The sequence below is a fragment of the Xenia sp. Carnegie-2017 genome, unplaced genomic scaffold (assembly GCF_021976095.1).
Source record: "Xenia sp. Carnegie-2017 unplaced genomic scaffold, XeniaSp_v1 HiC_scaffold_20, whole genome shotgun sequence".
Lineage (NCBI taxonomy): Eukaryota > Metazoa > Cnidaria > Anthozoa > Malacalcyonacea > Xeniidae > Xenia > Xenia sp. Carnegie-2017.
In genome coordinates, this window is record NW_025813483.1 from 1,838,644 (window position 1) to 1,862,203 (window position 23,560).

Genomic DNA, 23,560 nt, shown 5'->3' on the forward strand with positions numbered 1-23,560 from the left:
GGCCGTGGCGGCTGGTAAAAAAGCAATTCGTGACACGGCTACAGCAGCCAAAGAGGCTGTTATATCGACTGTAAAAGAATAGTTCTCGCCTGAAAACGTAAGCAGTCTTGTTGCCGATCTTGCCCGCGGGAATGTTAAAGGAGTGGCTAGAAAAGCTAAATCACGTGCGTCTGCAGTGACTTGTGCTGGGGCTGAAGCTGGTATTAGTAGCGCAAAAACGCGCGCAAAAAGTGAGCGCCTTAACGAAAGAAGCTAGATCTAAACTTAATGAGCTGGTTGGAACTTCAGAAGCTAGAAAAGCGCTAGTATCCCGCGCTGAAAGTGTTGCTAAGCAACAGCTAACTTCTCGAGACTTAGGTATTCTAAGCAACTTAGTTTCTGGTAATGGTATGATGTACGCTTAAAAATGTCTGCTGAATTGAATATTTATGATATAATAGCAGACAAAATTTTTTTTGATATATGTATACTGTACGAAGTACAACAACTATAGCAATGAGTACGGACATCATATCTCCTGCACCTCGACTCTTTGACGAGCCTGTTGTCGATCGCTCTATTGAGCGTCTTCAATACGCGAAAATTGCTCCCCGCGATCAAGATTACGACAAGAAACATGTTAATATAAATACCGAAGAGAATAACATGCTTCTGTGGTTTCACAGAGCCGTCCTTGAGGTTAGGGGTCGTGTAGTAACAAACGCTGGCGCTGACTATAATGACAACGACAACGTCGCTTTAACAAATTGTCAGCTCTTAACGCAAGGAAAGCAACTGGCCCAGACGGTATTCCCGCCTGGGTTCTAAAAGAGAATGCTGATTTATTGGCCGCTCCCGTGGCAGATATTATAAACAGCTCCTTTAAAGAGGCCCGGTTACCAGAATCATGGAAAAAAGCAAATATTACACCGATTCCAAAGCAGAAACCTGTACGAGATATTAATAAACACTTAAGGCCTATATCACTTACTGCGATTGTATCAAAAGTAGCCGAGGAGTTTGTTGTGGAAAATTATGTCAAGCCAGCTGTACTTAAGAAGATAGACTCTAATCAGTATGGGGCAATTCCAAATTCAAGCACAACTATAGCTTTACTTAGTATGTTACAGTCGTGGAATAAAGCAACTGATGGTAACGGGCGGCCGTTCGTGTGTTGTTATTGGATTTCAAGAAAGCTTTTGATCTGATTGATCATAACTTATTGGTTGAAAACTACGTTCATTTGATATACCGAAATGGGTTCTACACTGGATTATGGATTTCCTCTCCTTCAGGAAACAAAGAGTAAAGCTGAAATTCGATTGCTTTTCAGAGTGGGAACTCGTACCTGCAGGCGTTCCGCAGGGCACAAAATTGGGGCCTTGGCTATTTTGATAATGATTAACGATCTCAAGTTACCAAATAATGAAATGTGGAAATTCGTGGACGATACCACTGTTAGTGAAGTAATTGAGAAAGATCAAACAAGTAACTTACAAAACCAAATGGACACATTAGCGAACAGCATCTCGCGTGATAAGTTCCAGTTAAATGAAACCAAATGTAAAGAAATGCGAATTTGTTTTGGATCTAATACCAATGACCTTCAACCAATTACCATCAATAACATTACACTGGATACTGTCCAACACGCGAAAGTTTTGGGATTGGTTATAGCCAGTAACCTTAAGTGGAACATCCACGTAAATGAAATAATTAAGAAATGCCGTAAACGCCTCTATTATCTTATTCAACTAAAACGAGCAAATATCGAAGTCAAGGAATTGCTCCAATTTTATAAAACGTGTATAAGACCTGTCTTGGAGTATGCTTGCCCAGTCTTCCACAATAGTCTGACATTGTATCTGTCAGATAACCTAGAGTCAGTCCAAAAGCGAGCATTAAAAATAATCCTGCCTCATCAAGAATATGAAAACGCTCTGCAGTTTACTAATTTACAACGCCTTAGCGAAAGGAGGAATGATATAACAACAGCTTTGTTTCAAAAGATAGTAGCAGATTCCTCACATAAGCTTCATGACCTTTTGCCTCCTCGTTTAGAATGTTCAACTATGGACTTAGGACTCAATCTTCATTCAATACTAACTTTAATACCAAACGTTTTAGAAATAGTTTTATAACTTTTAACTCATTGAAGATGTAATTTAGTTAATTTATTTATGTATGTATTATATGTAATCTTAAACGTATTTCAGCAATATGGCTGCCAGTTTTTAAGAAATAAATCATCTATCTATCTATCTATCTAAATGGTGTCTGGAGCCTGTTTCAAACGATTCAGCTCCAAGTTAACAAAAAGACTGTTGAAGAGGTAAATCAGTTTGCTCCAATTGCCAACACTATCATGCAGCTTGTGACTGTATCGGATGATTCGTTCAGGAGCACTGCTACAAACGCTTTCTGGTACCGCGACACTGGGACTGGTTCACCTAATCCTAATAAGTTTGTGAACAGAACCAACGCTCAGCTGCTTCCAGCTGCTGGTGTGCCTTATGCTACTGGTGTGACTGGCGCCCTCTTTCGGCAACACTTTAACTTAGATCTTAACGCAACAGAAAACCCTAACTTCAACATTATGTTTGCTGCTCGCCGCCAGCTTTGAGCCGGTGCTAAAGACGTCACCATGATGCTTCCTTTCGCCGACATCTTGGGCTTCGTCAAAGACATTGACTCGGCTTTCTTAGGTGTAAAGTTTACTTTGAACCTTACTCGCGATACTGCTGAAAACACACTTCATAGAGCAAATGGGGTTGGTGCTGGAAAATTTAAGATAAATTATCTTTCGCTTTGGGTTCCTTACATCAGGCCTTCAATCGAAGTGAAGACTATGATAGAAAGCAAGTTGGTCCCTGGATACACACGCATGCTGTATTTCGAGCAAAGTCGTATAACCAAAAACGATTTGGCCCTAATCAGACCTTTGGATCGTGGTTTGTAACAACAAACAGTAGTGAAGAGCTACCAACTCACATCTTTGTGGCTTTCCAAGACGCTGGACGCTTTAACAATCAAGAACAAACTATACATGCCTTTGACCATGCTAATTTAAGTCGAATTTATGTTGAGATCAATAACACTCAAAAGTATCCTGAAAAAGAGCTTGATGTTAATTACACAGCTGCTAACAGCAATTACAGCAGAGCCTTCATGATGTTTCGAGACGCTGCAATGAAGTACAGCGATCCAGATGCAGGCTCTGAAGTAAGCTTAGGAGACTTTGTAAGCATGTTTCCTATTTACCATTTTGATGTAAGTCATCATGCCGATGTTTTGAGAAAAAAAGGAGACAAACATTAGAATTCGTTGGACCTTGAACCAAGCTTTTCGTAGCGCGATTAATGCTGGTGGCAGCAATGAGTATAACATGTTCTGCTTGGTGCTTAGCGAACGATTTATTCGACTTAATGGGATAAACGGTAAAATGGACATAATCGTTTAGACTGTTTGTCTGATGTGATATGTTAATATTTAAAAATAATTTATAAGATAAAAAAACAAAAATTTTTTCGACTGTTTATATACGCATATTGTTTTGCATGTGCACAAAAATGTCGGACATTAATAACGCAATATTTGTTGAAGCTCTCAGACCCGCCAAGGAGCGAGTAATCACTCAGGAATTTAAAGACGCTGGTATTTATCTTCCTGGGTCAAGGAGTATAAAAAGGTGGTAGCTTTATTCGAAATCTTATTGGAAAACTCATACTTACGGTCACTAAACACATACCAAAAGTGTTACCGTCTCTAGGCCTAGCAGCTATATCAGGTGCTATCACCGGCAGCACTCAAAAAGCAGTTGCTGGTAGTGGTGTAGTTAGGAAAGGTGGTGCAGCTGCTAAACGCGGTGGACGTAATAACTACACAGTTCACGGCGTTACACTTTCAACGGCTCAGAAAAATAACCTGGCAAAGGCAGTCAGAGACGGAACCGGAGTGACTATACGACTTACCAAAAAAGCACTTGACGGCCTTGACATGCTTATGCTTACTAAGACGCAAATTAAGCGCATAATGGGTGCAAAACTCACAGGATCTGGGTTGGATCTAAAATTGTCTAAGAGTCAGATTATAGCCATGGTTTCATTTTATAAAGTACTATCAATTTTTTCTCGCAATAGTCACCATCTTCTGTAATAAAAATAATCACTATGTGTACTTTACCTTGACAAAATACTAATGTCACTTAAGTTAGGTTCCTTCTCTTTGAGCAAATAATAATGTTCACTATCCTTAGCAACAATTTCTTTTGCAGAATCTAAAGAGAAACAAACAAACATCAATTTATTATCTTACTAGAGAGGTTACTAAAAATTGACCTCTTCGTTTTTACAATTAAAATCAATCTATTCAAAAAAATCCTACCAATTTTAGGCTTTTTTGCAATGGGTTGATTTCCTAGATAGCAACTTCTGGTTTGATGTCTTTCAGCAAGGCTAAGTGCAACATTAGTGAAGTCTCCAAGGTATGAAGCCAATCTTTTAAAGTAACTGTGCTTTGCTTCATATCGCATGCACCAACTCCGAATCATTGGTCCAAATCTCAAAAATCAAGGACTCATGTTAGCTAGAGGGAAACCAATGATGTAATTTTTACATGCATTTTGAGTTACATACTATATTTTTATTTATAAACTAAGATACAAACCAGCAAAATCATACCTGTAAATATGAGCTGGGTAATGAACCAAGTAATGCATCTTGGGTATAACTGAAACCCCAGGATAAAGCTGGGTGAATTTCCACAAAAATTTCTTCAGGTATCCTTCCAGGATAGCAAGTTCATCAGTGTTTGTGATTGGTGAAAAAACAATGTCAACAATTTTAAGGAGCAACAGAAAATGCATCCACTTTTCTTCATCCTGAGGAATGGCACCGCTGAGAGCTAAAGGAAGGAATTTTCCAAGGCACCACATTTGTCTTGCTATAAAAAGAAAAAGCAATCATTTAAATCAAGGGTGATGGTATTAATGCTTGTGACAATCACTACACCCTCCCTTTTTGCTTTAAACTATTGTTTTCACTCCTCAAAGTTGTCCGGGTGATTGGTGACGGCTTGTTTTATCATTAAAATATCCATAATCAAAAGAGTTAATTCTTTCATTAAGTTGCTCCACTGTTAAAATTTTTCTTTAAATATGAAGTCCTTCAGCAATCTTTACATACATACTGAAGTACTCCTTCTAGTATATCATGCATTGCATCACCTGGCATGCCATCTGCTACATGAAAATACCTAGAGTTGCGAAGAATTGATCTCCTGCAAAGCCCATATACTTTTTTCAGTTCTGGGTTTTCTTCAATCAGTTCACATTGGCGGTCATGACCAGCACAAGTTCGAAGTGTAAAATATTTTCTAAAAACTGAAAGACTTACTTTAAAGTGTATGTTCCTGGTCTGCTAAAAACCATAATAAAACATTTGATCTATGTTGAAACAGGTTAATAATGTATTATCATAAACATACATACCTTCTGCTTTATTTGTTCAGTGGTCCCCATGCATTGCCGCATTTCAAATGTGCACCTGGACCTTCTTTGAATCCACCCATGAGTTGTGATCCAAGATTGTCTCCAGAAACCAACACAATAGTCCCAGAAAATGACATAGGTTCACCTTTAACAATGAACTGGTGACCACCATCCTCAAAAAGAAGTGTGACAGTTAATTTTAAGCAATTTTATCAAACTACTTACTCTGCACAATTATCAATAACAGGTAATAAGCTAAAAAACAATAAATAGGATCACTTACTTGTTCAAGGTATTCAAGGTCATTCATGAAAGGCTCCAAGAGAATGTCAATGCCATATTTTTTGATAATTGGAACTGTTGCCATAAGGAGTAGGTGAATGTTATCACACTGGGATCGATATCGAGGATCAATATTTCCAGTTGTGTAGTAAACAACTCCTGTCATACAGAAATAATGGCATATGATGTAATAAGAGCTTCTTATAGCCTTTCATTGCTCATACACTTTTTTACATTTGAGTGACTGATTTAGTCACTATGATGTCATTAAACTATTACCTAACTTATGCTTTCCAGTTTTACTACCAAGGGCATTTGCAATTTCCAACTCATCATAGTAAAGCATGATTTGTAAAGCAGTTGAGTCCTTGGAAAACAGAGGATGGGTTTTGAAATACTGGCCATCGCAAACATCCTCAATCACATCATCATGTTTATGTTGCCGAAGATGACCATGGTTTAGATGAAATTGAAATCGAAGAATGAAAATATTAAATTTATTAATAAATTAAATTTATTATTAACCAGCAATGGAAATTTCTGGTGGTAGGATGGGTGCCTTCCTACCATCAGACATTTCAAAATAAAATCAGGATGTTTTCATATTTTCATGAAATAATTGGAATATATTTTTGGAAATGTGCTCTAATAAATGCATGTCATCATTGTTTTTGCTTTCATGGAAACTAACACAGTAAAACACACATAAAGTTCCTTTTATGGTTATACATAGAACATGTATTAATATTTTGCAACCTTGTTATTGATATGGGTACTTGCAAAGATGTAGTTGTCATAGTTTGATAAACTTGCCAACATAAAAAAAAACACAACCATGCTATTAACAATCAGACCTGTTCAAGTACTCCTTTTACATTGAGCATTTTTTCCAAGGATTTTAATAGTGGAATGTATATGATTTTGTCATCTTTAATAACCTCTTAGTACGCAGTCCTTGAACGTCTTTTCACAACTCTGTGTCCAAGTTTAATTCGTCTGGGTTGCTACAATTAAAATGATTATGCATAACAAGCACTAAAGAGCAGCTGGCTCAAATATGTTAAAAATCTCAAAAAAGTTTATCCAAAAACTCTAAACATTCTTAAAAAAGTCAAAAAACATAGAAATAAAACTTACAACTAAGCCAAAATGTTCCTCAACATAAGCATTCTGTTTATACTTTGTGGAAATATGTTTGAATGGATTTGAGATAGCGTGTCTTTCATCAAATAATTCATCAAGACCTGGCACATCATTATAATTTAATCCAGCTTTCTTTAAGCAATTTTGCAAACCGTGTTTAAATGCTTTGACTGTTCCTTGGACAAGTTCAGTGGAATCTTCTACAATGTTATCCACACATTTTTGTGTGAGCAGATTGATTTCTTTTGTTTTTAGAAGAAATTGAGCCTTTTTGTGTTCCATTGCTTGAACAGAGTCATCAAGTTCATTTTCCCTGTTGAATTCATCAATTAAGAGTTCAAGGCCATCCTCATCAGGACAAAAATTGTTGTGAGTGCTACTCGCTGATTCAACGCAACATAGATGACGTGAGTTTAAGTCAACATTGGCGTGCTTTCTTCTAAGATGACTTTTGTAAGAGTTAACCTAAACAACAAATCCTTGAACGCACTGAATAAGTAAATATTTTAAACAAATAACAATCAAATCAGTGTCGTATCAAGAATCAAAAGCTTACCTTAGCGAAGGTTGAATTACATTCCGGCACTTCGCAGAAATATGCAATCTGGCATCGTGTTCATGAACAGCGACCAAATGATGCAACATTCCAGCGACAGACGTTGAAAAAAACGTTGCACATACCTGACAACACAATCGTGGCATAATTAATTGAATTTTTACGAATATTCTTGCGTCACTAGTCAAGTGACAACTCCGTTACCGTTTGTTAGAGCAATGAATGAGTAAAATCAGATCAATATTAACTGTCATTAAGTGCATTTCTTTGTCCAATTAGTTGCGAATTGGCGGCGATTGGTCGATTTGGTCACATGAGATCCCATTACGCAAAGCGGCACGTGCCTGACTTCCTGTTACCGATGTATGTAGTCGCGTGGCGTGTTTCTAAACTTCTTGTGCTTTGTTGAAGTGCATTTAAGCGTTTAAACTCTTGTATTGTGGGCCAAACGGAAATCAACAAACAATCATCTGTCGCTGACAATATTTTTTTTTGAAAAACAACAAATTGGATGAAATTGTCGAAGATTTTAAAGGTATTGTCTCATCCTGAAATGTAGGTCGCATGTGTGAGGGTTGTTGTCTCGTGCATAAATCTAGTGTAGAAAATAACTCAAAATTAGATTTATAGATGACTTGCCTTGTTTACGTTTTGCTAGCAGGCAGATTTGGTCGAGCGCTTTTAGAGAATCCCAACAGCAATAACGTAATTTCATTGACGTTTTGCTTCTTATATTTTTGAAGCTAATCAAGTCGACGGCGTGGATTTTTTCAATTTAGAACCACATAATATTTATCAGATGATTCCTCAAATGAAACTTCACTAGAAATTTATGAAGGAACGATGGAATTTGCACAATTATAAAATGCTGTCTGCTATTAAAAAGACAAAGCAAAAGAATGTCAGCAGTATCCTTGAAGAGCTGGAGGATTGTCAAGTTGAAGATGAGAAAGGTTGGTGTAAAAATCAATAAGTTAAAATCCCTATTTATACTGAAGTGTTAATGCTTTAGAGAGTGATAATGGTAATATATTCATTCTATGCTATGTTGATTATTTTAGAGGTCAAGAACCGGTGTATAATGGCATGTTTGCCTTATGTGTTAGATGACCAATGCACCCATCGAGATATGAACAAAAAGCTATTTTGGGACATTGTTGATGTAAGAGTTGATATTGTCACAAATAATATTTTCTGCATAAATGTGTGAAAAAATTGATAAATAATTTTATCTCTGTTGAAGGGTAAAAGCTTGGGGGAAGTTCAAGAGATCATTAACAAAAGTTCGTCTCCTGGACTCCTATCAACAGAAACATTAAGAAACATTCATTCAATAATGTTGGTGGCTAAGGGGATGATTGTGGCAAAGCTGAAAACGGAAAATATTGTCAACGCAGTTATTATTTTACTTAGTTCTTTTTATACTTTTAATGCTGAGTATGCTAAAGGTGTTAATGGACATTGCAAAAATGTATTAATCCTTTTGGAAAATTTGCTTTTAAATTCAAAATGCAATTGTAAGGCTCAATTGCCAACTTTTGTCGATCATTTTATTTCTTCTATGAAGTAGAAAACTTTTGTAGTGTTAAATAATGGCATGTAGTAGAGATTTTAAGTATTCTGTGTTTGCAAAAAATGTGCTAAATTGATTTAACCATTAATTTAACCATTTTTGTTTTTGGTATTTTTGACCAATTTAGGAATTGGTTGTTTTGACCTATAAAAATTGTTCTTCTCAGGTGCATTCAAATGACCATTTTTTTTGGTCATTTTGACCAATCTATTTTTACTGTGTAAAACATTGGATTCCAGGGTTAGAAAATTACTTGATCATAAAACTAAATGGCATTTTCAAATCTTGAAAAAGTTTGACGTAAAATAATATTAAATATATAATTTTATTTTGACTATGTTGATTAAATCTACTTCATTCAGTAGCTAAATAATTGCAGGCTACCAACATGTATGAATTGCGTGCCAATTTTTTTAAATGTATGCCATTGTATTTAATAAACGCAGTGTTTTGGGAGATGTACCCAAAAGCCAAGAAATGAAAAGAAACGTGAATATTCATGATAACTACGATAAATAATGTTATGACAAATGTCTTCACTTGGCCCCAAATGTGGACACTGTTTTTTTTCCAAATCAAAATGAAATGGGAGGGAAAACCGGCGGATCCGGTAAAAAACCCTCCAATAAAAGAAAAAATTTAGAAGAATTGCCTCAAATTTTTGTAGTGTTTTATAATGTTTTATATTTTTGTTGTTTTCAATGATCCCGATGATCTACTTTAACATGCAGCGTAGTCAGATCGTGCGTCTTATACAGTCGTATAAAAAATTTAAATTTACGGAGCAATAAAAATGTGGGCTGACTACGCTATTGACACAGCAAATATTTTTTGTTCGTACAAAAGAAACGCAAATTTTTGTAGAGCACAAAAAATGAAATAGTGCAGAGTGTTAACAAAAATTGTAATCAATAGACGAAAAACGAAAACTAATAGCAGCCATATATAAATCATGTATAAAAATTATTCAGTACGTAGGGACCTGACCATTCACCTGTCCATAACAATTAAAAATGAAATGACTAAAGAGACGTTATGACTTGCATAAAAATAATTTTTGATGTCTGCTAGACTTTATTCCATTGAAATTCTCTATGTTGTCTCATTAATTAATAGCTGGCTTTCACTCGTGTGTTTTGTCAAAAAATTTAACAATTGTGAACATTTAGTTATACGGAAATTTTTAACGGTCGAATTTGAAAATGCTTTATACTGATAGACTTTATGGATAAATAAATTAGCAAGTGTGAATCTTATAATAACGACGCTGGTTTCTTGGTGTTTCTGCCCGACTTCGTCGTTTATTCATTGTCCAGTTAGAAGGCTTACAGACATAGCTACTCTATAAAAAAACACGTTATAAATGTCAGCATAATGAAGGAACAAAAACAGAAATTAATTATATTGAAAAGAACAAAACTTTAATACCTGATTCCCAAGGGTTGTTCTGGTCAGTTTGATTTAGGCGACTTGGTCGGTCTCTTCCTTTTTTTCACCGCGTAGTTTTTACGTTGTATCGTTGAAATTAATTGTAAAATTTTTATCTTAGTAATTCAATGAACCCTACTTGCATCATTGCACTTGTCTTAATTAACGTTAAATAAAATTACTAAAATGTAGCGAGTGAAAGCCAGCTATTTTCTCACAGCACGTGACATCTTTTATTGACACTTTTTTAAGTTGGGTGTTTTTCATGGTTAAGTTTCAAATTATAAAGATAGACCATCAGGATCCTTTTTATCTCATGCAGTTACTCGTACAAGTTAATTTTAACACTTATATCTACTCAACTTACAAACCACAAGATATAGATCGTGTTTTTCCACTCGCTTGTTTTCCATCTTCGTAGAATGTAGTCCATTTTTATAGTGCAATCACTTTAATGTAAATGTTCATACGTACATATGCCGTTATGCGATGTCTATTCAACATGTCGATACCAATCCATACACGAAGTAAGGAGCATCATAAATGTGCCCAATGTATTTAAGACAAAAGATAATAAGGAATTTTATCGCATTATCTTTTGTTTTAAATGCATTGGGCGCATGTAAAATGCGTTGTTTGAAACAGGCCTTAAAAACGCATTGAAGGATTACTTGTTGTCTTTGTGAAAGGTGACATGCTCCTAAGGAGCAAATCACAATAATAATTTTAGTTATGACGTCAATTAAAGAAACGTTAACATACTTAAATTCGTGTGTTTTACTTCAACAGAAAATTCAAAGTCAAATGACTACCGCTAAGGTTGTTGTAATATAAATATTCGCTGTGCAAATTATTTACCATCCAGTCATAGTGGACTTTGCTCTAAGAAACTTGACGATTTACAAGGTGTAAATACTGTGAAATCAACTCTAAAATCTCGCAAAAAACCATTTCTCAATGACCAATGAACGAAAACGGTCACTTTCAATTTCGCGTTGGAAATGGGCTCTTGGTAGATAAATGAAAAATGTGCCACAGGAAAACAAATAGTAAAATATCTTCGCAAAGTGAAAGTTTTAATGAGAAAAACATGTTATTTTATCATTATGAAAATGTTATCTATGTTCTTTTCACATGCTTTCCTTGACTTTGAAAAATATTCAAAAAACAATAATTTTACATGGGTAAACAAAGAAATTGTTCCCGTGAGATGAAACGTAACATGTAAAATTTACCTTCCATCTTTACTAAATGATGTTTGTCGAACGGCTGCTGTACATTTAGGATGGGAGAGAACTTTCTGCCTGCGTGGGAATTAAACAAATAAAATTGCATTAAGATGATGTATGTTGTTACCATTGAACGTGGAACGCTACCTGAAGCAAATAATTAAAGCCAAATCTTACATCCAGACACGCGAGATTACACGCAGACACGCGTGTTTAGTGTTTCGAGATTCTCTAGCGGAGTGAAAATCGATTGACTACACATGTCCCCTGGAGTCCTCGTCATCACCAGGACCATTCACTTGAGGTATACGTAAAGGTGGTTTCCAGTCCATTTCCTCTTCATCCTCAGACCTGCAAGTGAAGAAGACAGCTACTTTAAGATGTGTACAGTGTTTTCACAGGTTTATGAAAACCAAGGAGACCTTTAGGAGAACTTGAGAAATGATCAGTGCTGAGGCAAGTCAAAGTCTCAAAAGTTCTCACAAACGTCTCCGAGGTTTGCATAAGCCTTTGTAAACAATAAAATGTCATTTAATTCTTTTATAAAACAACAATAGTACAAAACAGACAAATTTAAAACGAAACAAGTGTTTTACAGCTATTTGCAATTAACGTTTGTTAATAGTTTCAAAATTTGACGTTACTAACGTCTAACTCATTGTTGCTAAGGCATACGTGTTAAAAGTTATGGAAAATTTTGTTTTTATTTAATAAACAACCGTGACATGTTGAAATTATATAAGTATGAAAAGACCTTTCAAAACGTTAAACTTTATCGTTAGATATAAAACTTTAAATTGGTATTGGTGAGACACAGTGTGTCTTTGTCGTAGACTCGGAGAGCGACACTTTGTGATTAACCAATGCTATCTAAGGGTAACGCCTTAGCAACAATCAGTTAGATGTTAGTAACATCAAGTTTTGAAACTATAACAAATGTTTAAGTTATGCACGCCTCACAGTCAATTGCAAATGGCTGTAAGTTTTCCTGTGGCATGTATTTATGATTGATTTGTAAATTCTCTTTGATTGATTTTAATTGATTGAGCTCAGATAGGTTCACTCATGCCAAGTTAGCTAATGTTAACTTAACTATAGACAAATCAACTAACGCATTTTTCTGTCTTTGTTTTATAAACAAAAATGGATACTTTTACCTTAGGGAATCATGTCCCTCTTCGTCATCTTTCCAAAATGGCTGTGACATTAATATTGATTCTTTATCTTCATCAATATCTTCATCATGTTCATCATCACTACCTTCTCAATAAACAATAAAATAAAAAAGATTGATTGAAAAACTTCATATAAGACAAATTTTACTAAACACAAATGGAACTGTACACAATCACCATTGATATCCATGTCTAATTATGGTAGTTTGCGAATTAACGGTGTGCAATGTGCAATTTGCACATCGTTTTAGCTAAAATGAAAACCATTGCACATCACTTTTTCAAACGATATGCAAAAAAACTTCATTATTGATTACCACCACATAAATTGAAAAAAGTTTTCAAGCTTAATCTTTACTGATCTTTACTTTATAAACGAGTGCGCTGCACGACATTAAAATCCATGTTGACACAATGTCATCAAATTCAAAGACGTTGTCACTTTGAGACTGAGAAGTCTGTCAACAGTCTACATACATGGTGCTTATATGCTTATGACAATAGGGATGTAATACATTATTTATGTCAATTTTGCATTTGCGTTGTTTTGTAAACCGTTACGTACTGTTTTTGGCATCATAGCTATTTTGAGTATTTTCAGTAAAATCAGGAAACATTTTGATTTTGATTCTTAAAAGAAGACAAAAAAAAAACTTAAATAAGCCAAATTTGAAAAATAAACCAAAGGGAATTTCGATTTTAAATAAGCCTAACGTGAGAAAAAGAAGCAAAATTTGGCTCAAATTATTAAGCAAAACTGGCAACCTTGAACAAATATGATGTTTTTTATCGTAAGCAAACATCAAGGATGTTACTGTTAATAATCAGAAAGCAAAAGTATATTCGGTTATTCTCTTTTCACTTTTGCACAAAAAAAGAGGAGAGAGTAACATGCGCAAAAATTTCTCTCATACATTTGTACCTGGATCAGGGATTGTAACGAAAAACACTGTCGTAAATCATATGAATTTGTTCACGTTTAAAAATATTAATTTAGCAATTAGCGCTGTATAATAATGAACGTAATATCGACTGAATACGATCTAACGACAAAAAAGTTGAATTTTTACCTACGTATTGTTAACTGTTAAGTAAAAGAAAATTAATAAAGGAGCAGTTGTACACATCTTCATGTAACGATGACAATGTTTAAACTTAAGAAAACATGAAATTTTATGCACTAGAAAACAGCTGCATTGTGGGATATATAAGTCAGAGCCTCATAAATCATAAATACCATGACAATATAAAATACATGAAATGTATTGTGAGCTATACAATGATGTGACATGTATTTTTTGTACCTTACCTTGTGAAACAGGAAGAGCAACTTGTGAAGATAGTCCAATATCTCGTCTTCGTTGTCTTTCATCTTCCCACATAGCAGTTATACCAGGATTATGACCAATACAACCTTCATAAACATAATAAACTCATTAAAGATGTATAAACAGTAAAATGAAGACGTAAAGATAAGTAAATTTTACTTTCAACATTTATTTGATTCAAGATGTCTTCAGCAATTACATCAACTTCAAGTTCACAATGACTGACCTTTTTCACAGTAGGATCAAGGCATAAATTTCTAAATAATGACAAATAACAAACATTAAAATGATGAATATCAACTGTAAAGATAGTTATCACAAAGAATCATTCCAAAGTTAAACTAATTTTTTAAATGCAAATTCTGTAATCTGGATTGAGCATTGACTTTAAATCTTGGGATAAATCATACCCACATGTGTCAAATTTAGGATTAAGGATTTACACAAATCCTTTTGGTTTCAATTAATCCTCAAGTGTAAAATATATGAATCAGACAAACCTAGGAATAGTGTCTTCATTCCAGTGTTGAGATGAAGGAAAATTGAGAAATGAATTTGGAGATGAACCATGAAGTGGAATTGATTTATTATTATATGAGAGAATTTTATCTATAAAATTCAATTTGATGGTAAATAATCATTTGTGGTGTTAGATTTTTATAGAATGCTGAAAAAATCAATAATGAAACTTTCCTGTTTTTGAAGAAATTCCTCTAAAATGAACTTTTCTTACATGAAGTAAGTTCATACCATAAAGATTGTAATCAATTAGAAAGTAAAATAAACGATATTTCAATATAATTCTTATAATGAAACTTAGTGAAAATCTATAGAAGTTGACCATCCAGGTAGGAAAAGACTAAAAAAGTCAGTGGCATTAGTGTTGAATGACATTTTAACATTGTTACCAGTAATCATCTCATCTAGATGTGAAAACATCAATCAAGACTACCCCCAACAGTCCTTCTCAATACTGTAGTATCCTTTATGATAAACATCAACAAACATGCAGCTATACTTCCACAATGTGTTCAAACCATTCACTTTATTGACAAAGTGTTTTGCACATGAAATTTACAGCTATAATTCATAATGGAATGTTTTTATTGGACACCTGAGATCTGATGTATAATTATAGCAAAGTGGGCACCTATACATGCAAATGTTGCATCTCTAATCTCGGTAGAAAAGTCAGCCCATTTTATACTCGTATGTACAATACAAATATTGCTTTAATCAATTAATTTGAAAAACAATGAATGACATTAATTTCTAAAGAAATAAACAACAAACTTTGCAGGCCTTGTCCCCTGTCTAGTGCACAGTTTACAAACTAACCACTCCAGTATGGGTTATAACAATTGAAGATGTGTTTTTTCCTCATTAATAATAAAAAACAATAATTACCTGTAGAATATAAGGAACATGAGCTTCATGTGGTTGAAATGACTTGTTCAATATAGCTCAATTCTGAAGAAGATCAACAAGCCTGAAAAAAATGAAAAAATTTGATATTGTTTTATGTTAAAACAACATGGAAAATATATTTTATTTGGGAATTATTTTTGGATTGTACAACTCCATCTGAATAAACTCTTCTTCGTTCTCATGATAACCATAAAATGGTCTAAACAATAAAATCATTTTGGGTGAATAATATTGAAACGTTATTGGGTCAAAAATGGAATATTTTCCATTGTGATGTAAAGAAGAGAGTAAAAAAGATTTAATAATAGTAAGCTTTGTCAACATGAGGAGAAAGAAAGGAAAATAACTTACATTTTTTTAATAATTTCAGTTTTATGAACATACTTCATAGAAGATGATGTTCTACCAAACGCAACTTAAACAGCAAAGTCTACACTTGTTGTAAATTGTTTCAGATATTTATCTGTGGGTTTAGTTCCATCGTAAGGTATGTATAAGTAAGGAAATACTTGATGAATATGAACACAAGTTTTCTGTCCACCAGGAGTTGAGCCAAATATCCTCAAAACTGGAACACAGATAACATTCGCCTTGCGAAATTTAGAAAACAAAATATGTAAGCCATCTATAGGTTCTCCCACGTAAAAATCTGCATCTACATTCCTAACAGAAAACATTCTGTTGTTCCAAGTCAGAAAATATATCGTCAATTAAAATTCTTGAAAGACGAAAGACGAGAGTTGAATCCGCCCTATTTGTTATAGATTATAGATTAGCTAATCAAAGATTTTATAAGCAAACCCTTATACCAATTCATCGTAATCACCATTTTGGGATTAGATAGGATTAAGGCCTCCCTCTAATCTCTAAGTTAACACTGTCCTCAAACAATCCCTGCAATTAAAGTCAGGGCCGGTTATACCTATTGGTATAATATTTATATTATCAATGGTTAAAACCCTGTTCACCATTTTCTTCACAAGTCACCTAGGAGAATGAATTTAGCATGATAATTTTGGCAGTAGCTTTGTTTAGGTAAATAATAAAAATGTTTTTCCTGTAGCAAATAACTTTCAGAATTATGGAAAATTACACTGCAGAAACACTGGTAATCGTTATTGACGAACTCCAGATTTAGAAATTTTTGAAGGGTAAGCATGAGTTTATAGACCTCGCTGGAAAGGCTCACGCGTTTGGCGTTAGAAAATATGCTCCCCAGTAGTTGATGTCTTTCTTCATGTCTAACTACGACACTGCAAGTGACGGATTTCCGCTTTCGTCAAGGAAAGTAGTGTCCGCATCCTGATGTTTTGGTCCCGTACACCCATGTCAATACTGAAAGTTAATAATAGTTAAATGTGTGCAACATTTATGAGTTGATTGAGTTGAACTGAAATTGAATTTGCAATAAAATTTCTAAATCAATCCCTGTCGTGTATATTTCAATTATAGCTAAAATATAAAATTTGCTCATCTCATTTTATCGTCTCGCTGTTATAAACAGAATTCAATATTTTACAATAAAAACAGCAGGTGATTAAAACAAGCACTTATTGAACATTCCAATTTCTTTATTATCAAGAATAAGACATGATGTAGATGGTTGCGTCTTTTTCAATCTTTCTAAATTTGTTAATGTATTTTGATTATAAAGGTCATCTATCAGAATGTCATTGTTTGTTCTTACGTCTAGAATTAATTGTATTTGTCTTAAAAATCCTGAACGTCACTTTCGTGGTGGAATTCACACTTCATATGTTTTATATTGATACATCTGTTGATTTTGGTGGGATTTTCCAAATAAAACATTGGATAATTTATCATTTCAAAATACTGACCTTTCTTGCATTATCACCAACAATTAATTTCACTAGTCTTTTCAAATAACATTGGTACGACAGGGCTAAAAAATCAACAAGATGAATCAAAATTATGACACCTCACAGAATTTCAGTTATGCATTTCAAAAATGCGGAATGATTCTAATTTTATCTATTATGGCTTTTATCAAGAAGAATTTTTTCCTCATTCATATAGTCTTCTATCTATTTATCTTATTCCTAACACAGATGATGACATAAAAACGTTTTGCTAGGTATGTCTTTAGAAATTGCGCCCACTTGGAGTGAATACTCACTTCTTCAAGTGATAGTACACGTGATTTTTTTGTGGTCTATAATTGTTAAAGTTGTTGTAAGATAGACTATTTAAAATATTTGCTTGCGTCAAAAGTTCACAAAATGACAAAACTCTGCATGAGGAACTGTCAAGTCCAAACACTATCAATTTTGAAGTATCTCTGGTTACTGAGATGTGACAAATTATTCAAATTAGAGACTTCGAGATTAACTACTCTGAAATTCCCTTTTTAAATAAAGACAGCTCCTAAAATCTTGAGCCCCCCCACTTTTACTTGCTTCTCACGCCCCTGATCAAGTTATTTGTTTATCCAGATCAAAAGTTTACAAAATGACAAAATTTCATTAACCATGTTTCAAAGATGGAACGCTGACAAATTCAGAGAAGCTCTGTTTATCGATCTCTTAGCTTCCTAAATTATAAATCTTTAATTTTTCAGCTATCTTACTTGTAAAAGGCTGGCTACCCCGTCTTCCTTTATGATTATTTCAGTTAGTTTCCATTTAAGTCAGGATGTTCAATGTTTGAAATAAATAATAGTAAACTGTGAAAGGTTTATTTGCATAAAGCTTTTAGGTCAAAACTTCTTTGTGTTTACTTCAGTAATTGCTAAAATAAAAAATTTGCATTTCATATTTTATTGGGTATGAACAGAATTCAATATTTTACAATAAAAACATCAGGTGATTAAAATCAAGCATATATTTAACATTCCGATTTCTTTATTATCAAGCAAAGCAAACACATCATTTAGTTGGGTGCGTCGTTTTTAATCTTTCTATATTTGTGAAGGTATGTTGATTTTAAAATTTACTCGCTTTATGTAATGGTGTATTTTAATCTTCTGATTTAATGTTTCGTGTCCATCTATCAATTGTTTTGTTTTGATGTCACGAATATTGTAGTTAAATAAAATATATAAATTAGTGCCACGTATGTTTTATATGGATAAATTTTCTTCATTTTGGTGAGATTTTAAACACAGATAAATTTTGGATACATTAGACGTGGAAAATACGACTTTTCTCACATCGATACGAATTTATTCTAATCGTTAATTTCAAATTATATGAATACAGCAAATTTTATTAAATTAATGTGTTGAGTCAAAATAATCACACGTAAAGAATGTTAAATGTGGATGTCATTATGTGCAATAATTTTACTTTTTCTAACATGGCTTTTATCATAACGTGTACAACATTTTATACAATATAGAACTAGAATATTTACATCGAAAGAGAGTATGAAATTTATTATTTAGTTCTTTATAATTCGCAAATTTTGCGTTGGATATCTTTGGAAAAATTAGTTGCTACAGATTTGCATGACGACAATTTTTGTGTTGTTTTTGTGTCTTTGTTGAAAGGCATTTTTGATATGAATAAGATTCGTTGATATTCATGGGTTTTTTAAACAATCACAAATAAATTTTAGATAATTTAACGTTGGAAAACAATGAACTTTCCAGCATCATCGCTAGCAATACGATGTAATTAATCAAATATCCCGATGGTTCATTTCAAATAATATTCATACAACAGGTCTAAAAAATTAATAAGATGAATCAAAATCATGACACGTAACAGAGTTTAAGTTATGCATATCAAAAATGCGGAATGATTTTAACTTTATCTAACATGGCTTTTATCGAGAACAATTTTTCTCCTCTTTTATATAGTCATCTATCTATTTATCTTATTCCTCACACAGATGATGACATAAAAACGTTTTGCTAGGTATGTCTTTAGAAATTGCGCCTACTTGGAGTGAAAAGATCACTTTTTCACGTGATAGTACACGTGATTTTTTTGTGGTCTATAATTGTTAAACTTGTTGTAAGATAGACTATTTAAAATATTTGTTTGCGTCAAAAGTTCACAAAATGACAAATCTTTGCATGATGAACTGTCAAGTTCAAACACTATCAATTTTGAAGTATCTCTGGTTACTGAGATCTGACAAATTATTCAAAATCAGAGATTTCGAGATTAACTACTCTGAAATTCCCTTTTTAAATAAAGACAGCCCCTAAAATCTTGAGCCCTCCCACTTTTACTTGCTTCTCACGCCCCTGATCAAGTTATTTGTTTATCCAGATCAAAAGTTTACAAAATGACAAAACTTCATTAACCATGTTTCAAAGATGGAACGCTGACAAATTCAGAGAAGCTCTGTTTATCGATTTTCTTAACTTCCTAAATTATAAATCTTTAATTTTTCAGCTATCTTACTTGTAAAAGGCTGGCTACCCCGTCTTCCTTTATGATTATTTCAGTTAGTTTCCATTTAAGTCAGGATGTTCAATGTTTGAAATAAATAATAGTAAACTGTGAAAGGTTTATTTGCATAAAGCTTTTAAGTCAAAACTTCTTTGTGTTTACTTCAGTAATTGCTAAAATAAAAAATTTGCATTTCATATTTAATTGGGTATGAACAGAATTCAATATTTTACAATAAAAACATCCGGTGATTAAAATCAAGCATATATTTAACATTCCAATTTCTTTATTATCAAGCAAAGCAAACACATCATACAGTTGGTTGCGTCGTTTTTAATCTTTCTGTATTTGTGAAGGTATGTTGATTTTAAAATTTACTCGCTTTATGTAATGGTGTATTTTAATCTTCTGATTCAATGTTTCGTGTCCATCTATCAATTGTTTTGTTTTGATGTCACGAATATTGTAGTTAAATAAAATATATAAATTAGTGCCACGTATGTTTTATATAGATAAATTTTCTTCATTTTGGTGAGATTTTCAAACACAGATAAATTTTGGGTACATTACACGTGGAAAATACGACTTTTCTTACATCAATACCAATTTACTCTAATCGTTTACTTCAAATTATATGAATACAGCAAAGTTTATTAAATTAATGTGTTGAGTCAAAATAATCACACGTAAAGAATGTTAGATGTGCATGTCATTATGTGCAATAACTTTACTTTTTCTAACATGGCTTTTATCATAACGTGTACAACATTTTATACAATATAGAACTAGAATATTCACATCGAAAGAGAGTATGAAGTTTATTATCTAGATGTTTACATTTCGCAAATTTTGCGTTAGATATCTATGGAACAATTAGTTGCTACAGATTTGCATGATCACTATATTTGTGTTGTTTCTGTGTCTTTGTTGAAAGGCATTTTTGATATGAATAACATTCGTTGATATTGATGGGTTTTTTAAACAATCACAAATAAATTTTAGATAATTTAACGTTGGAAAACACTGAACTTTCCAGCATCATCGCTAGCAGTACGATGTAATTAATCAAATATTCCGATAGTTCATTTTAAATAATATTCATACAACAGGTCTAAAAAATTAACAAGATGAATCAAAATTATGACACGTAACAGAATTTAAGTTATGCATATCAAAAATGCGGAATGATTTTAACTTTATCTAACATGGCTTTTATCGAAAAATTTTTCTCCTCTTTTATACAGTCATCTATCTATTTATCTTATTCTTAACACAGATGATGACATAAAAACGTTTTGCTAGGTATGTCTTTAGAAATTGCGCCTACTTGGAGTGAAAAGATCACTTTTTCACGTGATAGTACACATGATATATTTTTGGTCTATAATTGTTCAACTTGTTGTAAGATAGACTATTTAAAATATTTGTTTGCGTCAAAAGTTCACAAAATGACAAAACTTTGCATGATGAACTGTCAAGTCCAAACGCTATCAATTTTGAAGTATCTCTGATTACTGAGATGTGACTAAATTATTCAAAATCAGAGACTTCGAGATTAATTACTTTGAAATTCCCTTTTTAAATAAAGACTGCCCTAAAATCTTCAGCTCCCAAATTTTACTTGCTTCTCACGCCCATGATCAAATTATTTGTTTGTCCGGATCAAAAGTTTACAAAATGACCAAACTTCATTGACCACGTTTCAAAGTTGGAACGCTGAAAATTTCAGAGAAGCTCTGTTTATCGATTTTCTTAACTTCCTAAGCTATAAATCTTTAATTTTTGAGCTATCTCACTTGTAAAAGGCTGGCTGCCCCGTCTTCCTTTATGATTATTTCAGTTAGTTTGCATGTAAGTCAGGATGTTCAATAATTGAAACAAATTATAGTAAACTGTGAAAGGTTTATTGGCATAAAGCTTCCAAGTCAAAACTTCTTTGTGTTTTTTTTAAGTCATAGCTAAAATAAAAAATTTGCATTTCATATTATACTAGGTATAAAGAGAAATCAATATTTTACAATAAAAACAGCAGGTGATTAAAATTTAATATTTAGTGAACATTCCAATTTCTTTATTATCAAGCAGAAGCAAAGACAACATGTAGTTGGTTTCGTCGCTTTTAATCTTTTTGAATTTGTGAAGGTATGTTGATTTTAAAGTTTACTCGCCTTTATGTAACTGTGTATTTTAACCTTCTGATTTAATGTTTCGTGTCCATGTATCAATTGTTTTGTTTTGATGTCATGAATATTGTAGTTAAGTGTAATTGTTTGTTTTTATGTAATCTGTCACAAATGACTTATATAATTTCAGTACTCTACGCATGTGTTATACGGAAAACACTTGTAAATTTTGATGAAATTTTTAAACAAACGGTAATTTATTTTGGACATTTTACCATTGGAAAGTACCGACCTTTTTCATATTAACGTAAAGCACACATTCGAAAAGTTTACTTCAAATGTTATATGTATGTAGAAGCTACAAAATTGACAAGATGAGTCAAAATAATAACACGTCAAAGAATGTTAGATATGCATGTCATTATGTGCAATAATTTTACTTTTCTAACATGGCTTTTATCAAGACGTGTACAACATTTTACTTTTTTCATTAATTTGTTACGTCTTTTACAATTTACAAATCTTCTGTAACCACATTCTGAATCGTCAACGAAAAATAGTCAACAAGATCTTAAAGATCTTTGGTCAATTTAGATGGTATGTCAAAGTACAACAATTATTATTATAGTGAATATAGTACAAGAATATTTAAATCGAAAGAGAGTTGGAAGTTTATTATCTAGATCTTTATATTTCGCAAATTTTGCGTTAGATAACTATGGAAAAATTATTTGCTACAGATTTGCATGATCACTATTTTTGTGTCCTTTTTGTGTCTTTTATGAAAGGCATTTTAGATATGACTAACAATTGTTGACTTTCATGGTGTTTTTTAAACAATCACAACTAAATTTTAGATAATTTAACGTTGAAAAACACTGAACTTTCCAGCATCATCGCTAGCAATACATTCTAATAGTTCATTTCAAATATTATTCTAAAAATTCAACAAAATGTGTCAAAATATTGACACATCACAGAATTTCAGTTATGCATATCATTATACGTAATGATTTTAATTTTTTGACATGACTATCTTTAAGAAGCAAGACATTATTTTTATTTCTTATTGGATTCTCTTGCTGAAAATCTTATGCATGATCAACTGAAAACAATTATCTTTGATGCATTTTAATTGATGTCAACATAAAATTCATTAATATTGACACAAAATTAGGAAATCGAACGAGACTTAACTGCAGTTGAAGTTCGATTAGGATTCTATTAGCATCTACAGAGCAGAGATTACACGAGATACTACGCATGCGCACATTGGTCATATTTCAAAGATAGTGGCCACATGAACCGCCTAAATGTGCATATGAACGATATGCAGGGAGGCAGTAACATGATGGGTGGGCGTGTAATCTCTGCTCTGTAGATGCTAATAGAATCCCAATCGAACTTCAACTTCAGGTAAGTCTCGTTCAATTTCCTAATTCTATTAGCATCTACCGCAGAGATCCC

The 23,560-nt window shown here is 33.0% G+C and overlaps 2 protein-coding genes, 3 long non-coding RNA genes and 1 pseudogene across 14 annotated transcripts in view; 2 read left to right on the forward strand and 4 right to left on the reverse strand.

The window, feature by feature from the left end:
* The window catches only part of LOC124442031 (pre-mRNA-processing factor 17-like), a 98,826-nt gene that overhangs the window by 49,398 nt on the left and 25,868 nt on the right, over positions 1–23,560 (reverse strand). For 4 of the 8 annotated variants that reach the window (XR_006947068.1, XR_006947067.1, XM_046992531.1 and 1 more), the window contains exons 1-5: positions 5,468–5,503; positions 5,233–5,359; positions 4,659–4,920; positions 4,363–4,538; positions 4,162–4,255 (exon numbers count right to left, since the gene is read on the reverse strand). The exons of 1 other annotated variant lie outside the window; for it this stretch is intronic. Coding sequence is in view for 2 of the 7 variants with exons in the window: in XM_046992531.1 (XP_046848487.1) it covers positions 4,162–4,255; positions 4,363–4,538; positions 4,659–4,920; positions 5,233–5,269 (569 nt within the window). In the remaining 5 variants the exon portion in view is untranslated. 3 more of the 8 variants (XR_006947071.1, XR_006947069.1, XR_006947070.1) reach the window with 3 other exon arrangements.
* LOC124442060 lies at positions 7,815–9,414 on the forward strand. 3 transcript variants are annotated; one of them, XM_046992584.1, is made up of 4 exons: positions 7,815–7,983; positions 8,192–8,401; positions 8,510–8,610; positions 8,692–9,414. In XM_046992584.1, exons 2-4 carry the CDS (start codon positions 8,281–8,283, stop codon positions 9,016–9,018), a joined length of 549 nt encoding a protein of 182 aa, XP_046848540.1. In that variant the 5' UTR covers positions 7,815–7,983; positions 8,192–8,280; the 3' UTR covers positions 9,019–9,414. The 3 variants fall into 3 exon arrangements, with proteins under 3 accessions (XP_046848540.1, XP_046848539.1, XP_046848541.1); XM_046992585.1 differs by having other exon boundaries at positions 7,927–8,003; XM_046992583.1 differs by having other exon boundaries at positions 7,815–8,401.
* Positions 9,708–10,936, reverse strand: LOC124442133. Its single transcript, XR_006947149.1, has 2 exons — positions 10,817–10,936; positions 9,708–10,015 (listed from the first exon to the last, which is right to left on the reverse strand). It is a non-coding gene; the product is annotated as an uncharacterized LOC124442133 (long non-coding RNA).
* LOC124442141 lies at positions 11,505–12,060 on the reverse strand. Its single transcript, XR_006947156.1, has 2 exons — positions 11,826–12,060; positions 11,505–11,753 (listed from the first exon to the last, which is right to left on the reverse strand). It is a non-coding gene; the product is annotated as an uncharacterized LOC124442141 (long non-coding RNA).
* On the reverse strand, positions 12,858–16,286 carry LOC124442057 (annotated as a pseudogene).
* Positions 14,888–17,036, forward strand: LOC124442149. Its single transcript, XR_006947164.1, has 2 exons — positions 14,888–14,956; positions 16,962–17,036. It is a non-coding gene; the product is annotated as an uncharacterized LOC124442149 (long non-coding RNA).

Bases quoted from the DNA above. Each gene is read 5' to 3' on its own strand.
- LOC124442060 (XM_046992583.1), top strand. From the start codon at position 8,281: ATGAAGGAACGATGGAATTTGCACAATTATAAAATGCTGTCTGCTATT. The intron at 8,402-8,509 runs GTTGGTGTAAAA...TGATTATTTTAG, and splicing joins TCAAGTTGAAGATGAGAAAG to AGGTCAAGAACCGGTGTATA. The intron at 8,611-8,691 runs GTAAGAGTTGAT...TCTCTGTTGAAG, and splicing joins TATTTTGGGACATTGTTGAT to GGTAAAAGCTTGGGGGAAGT.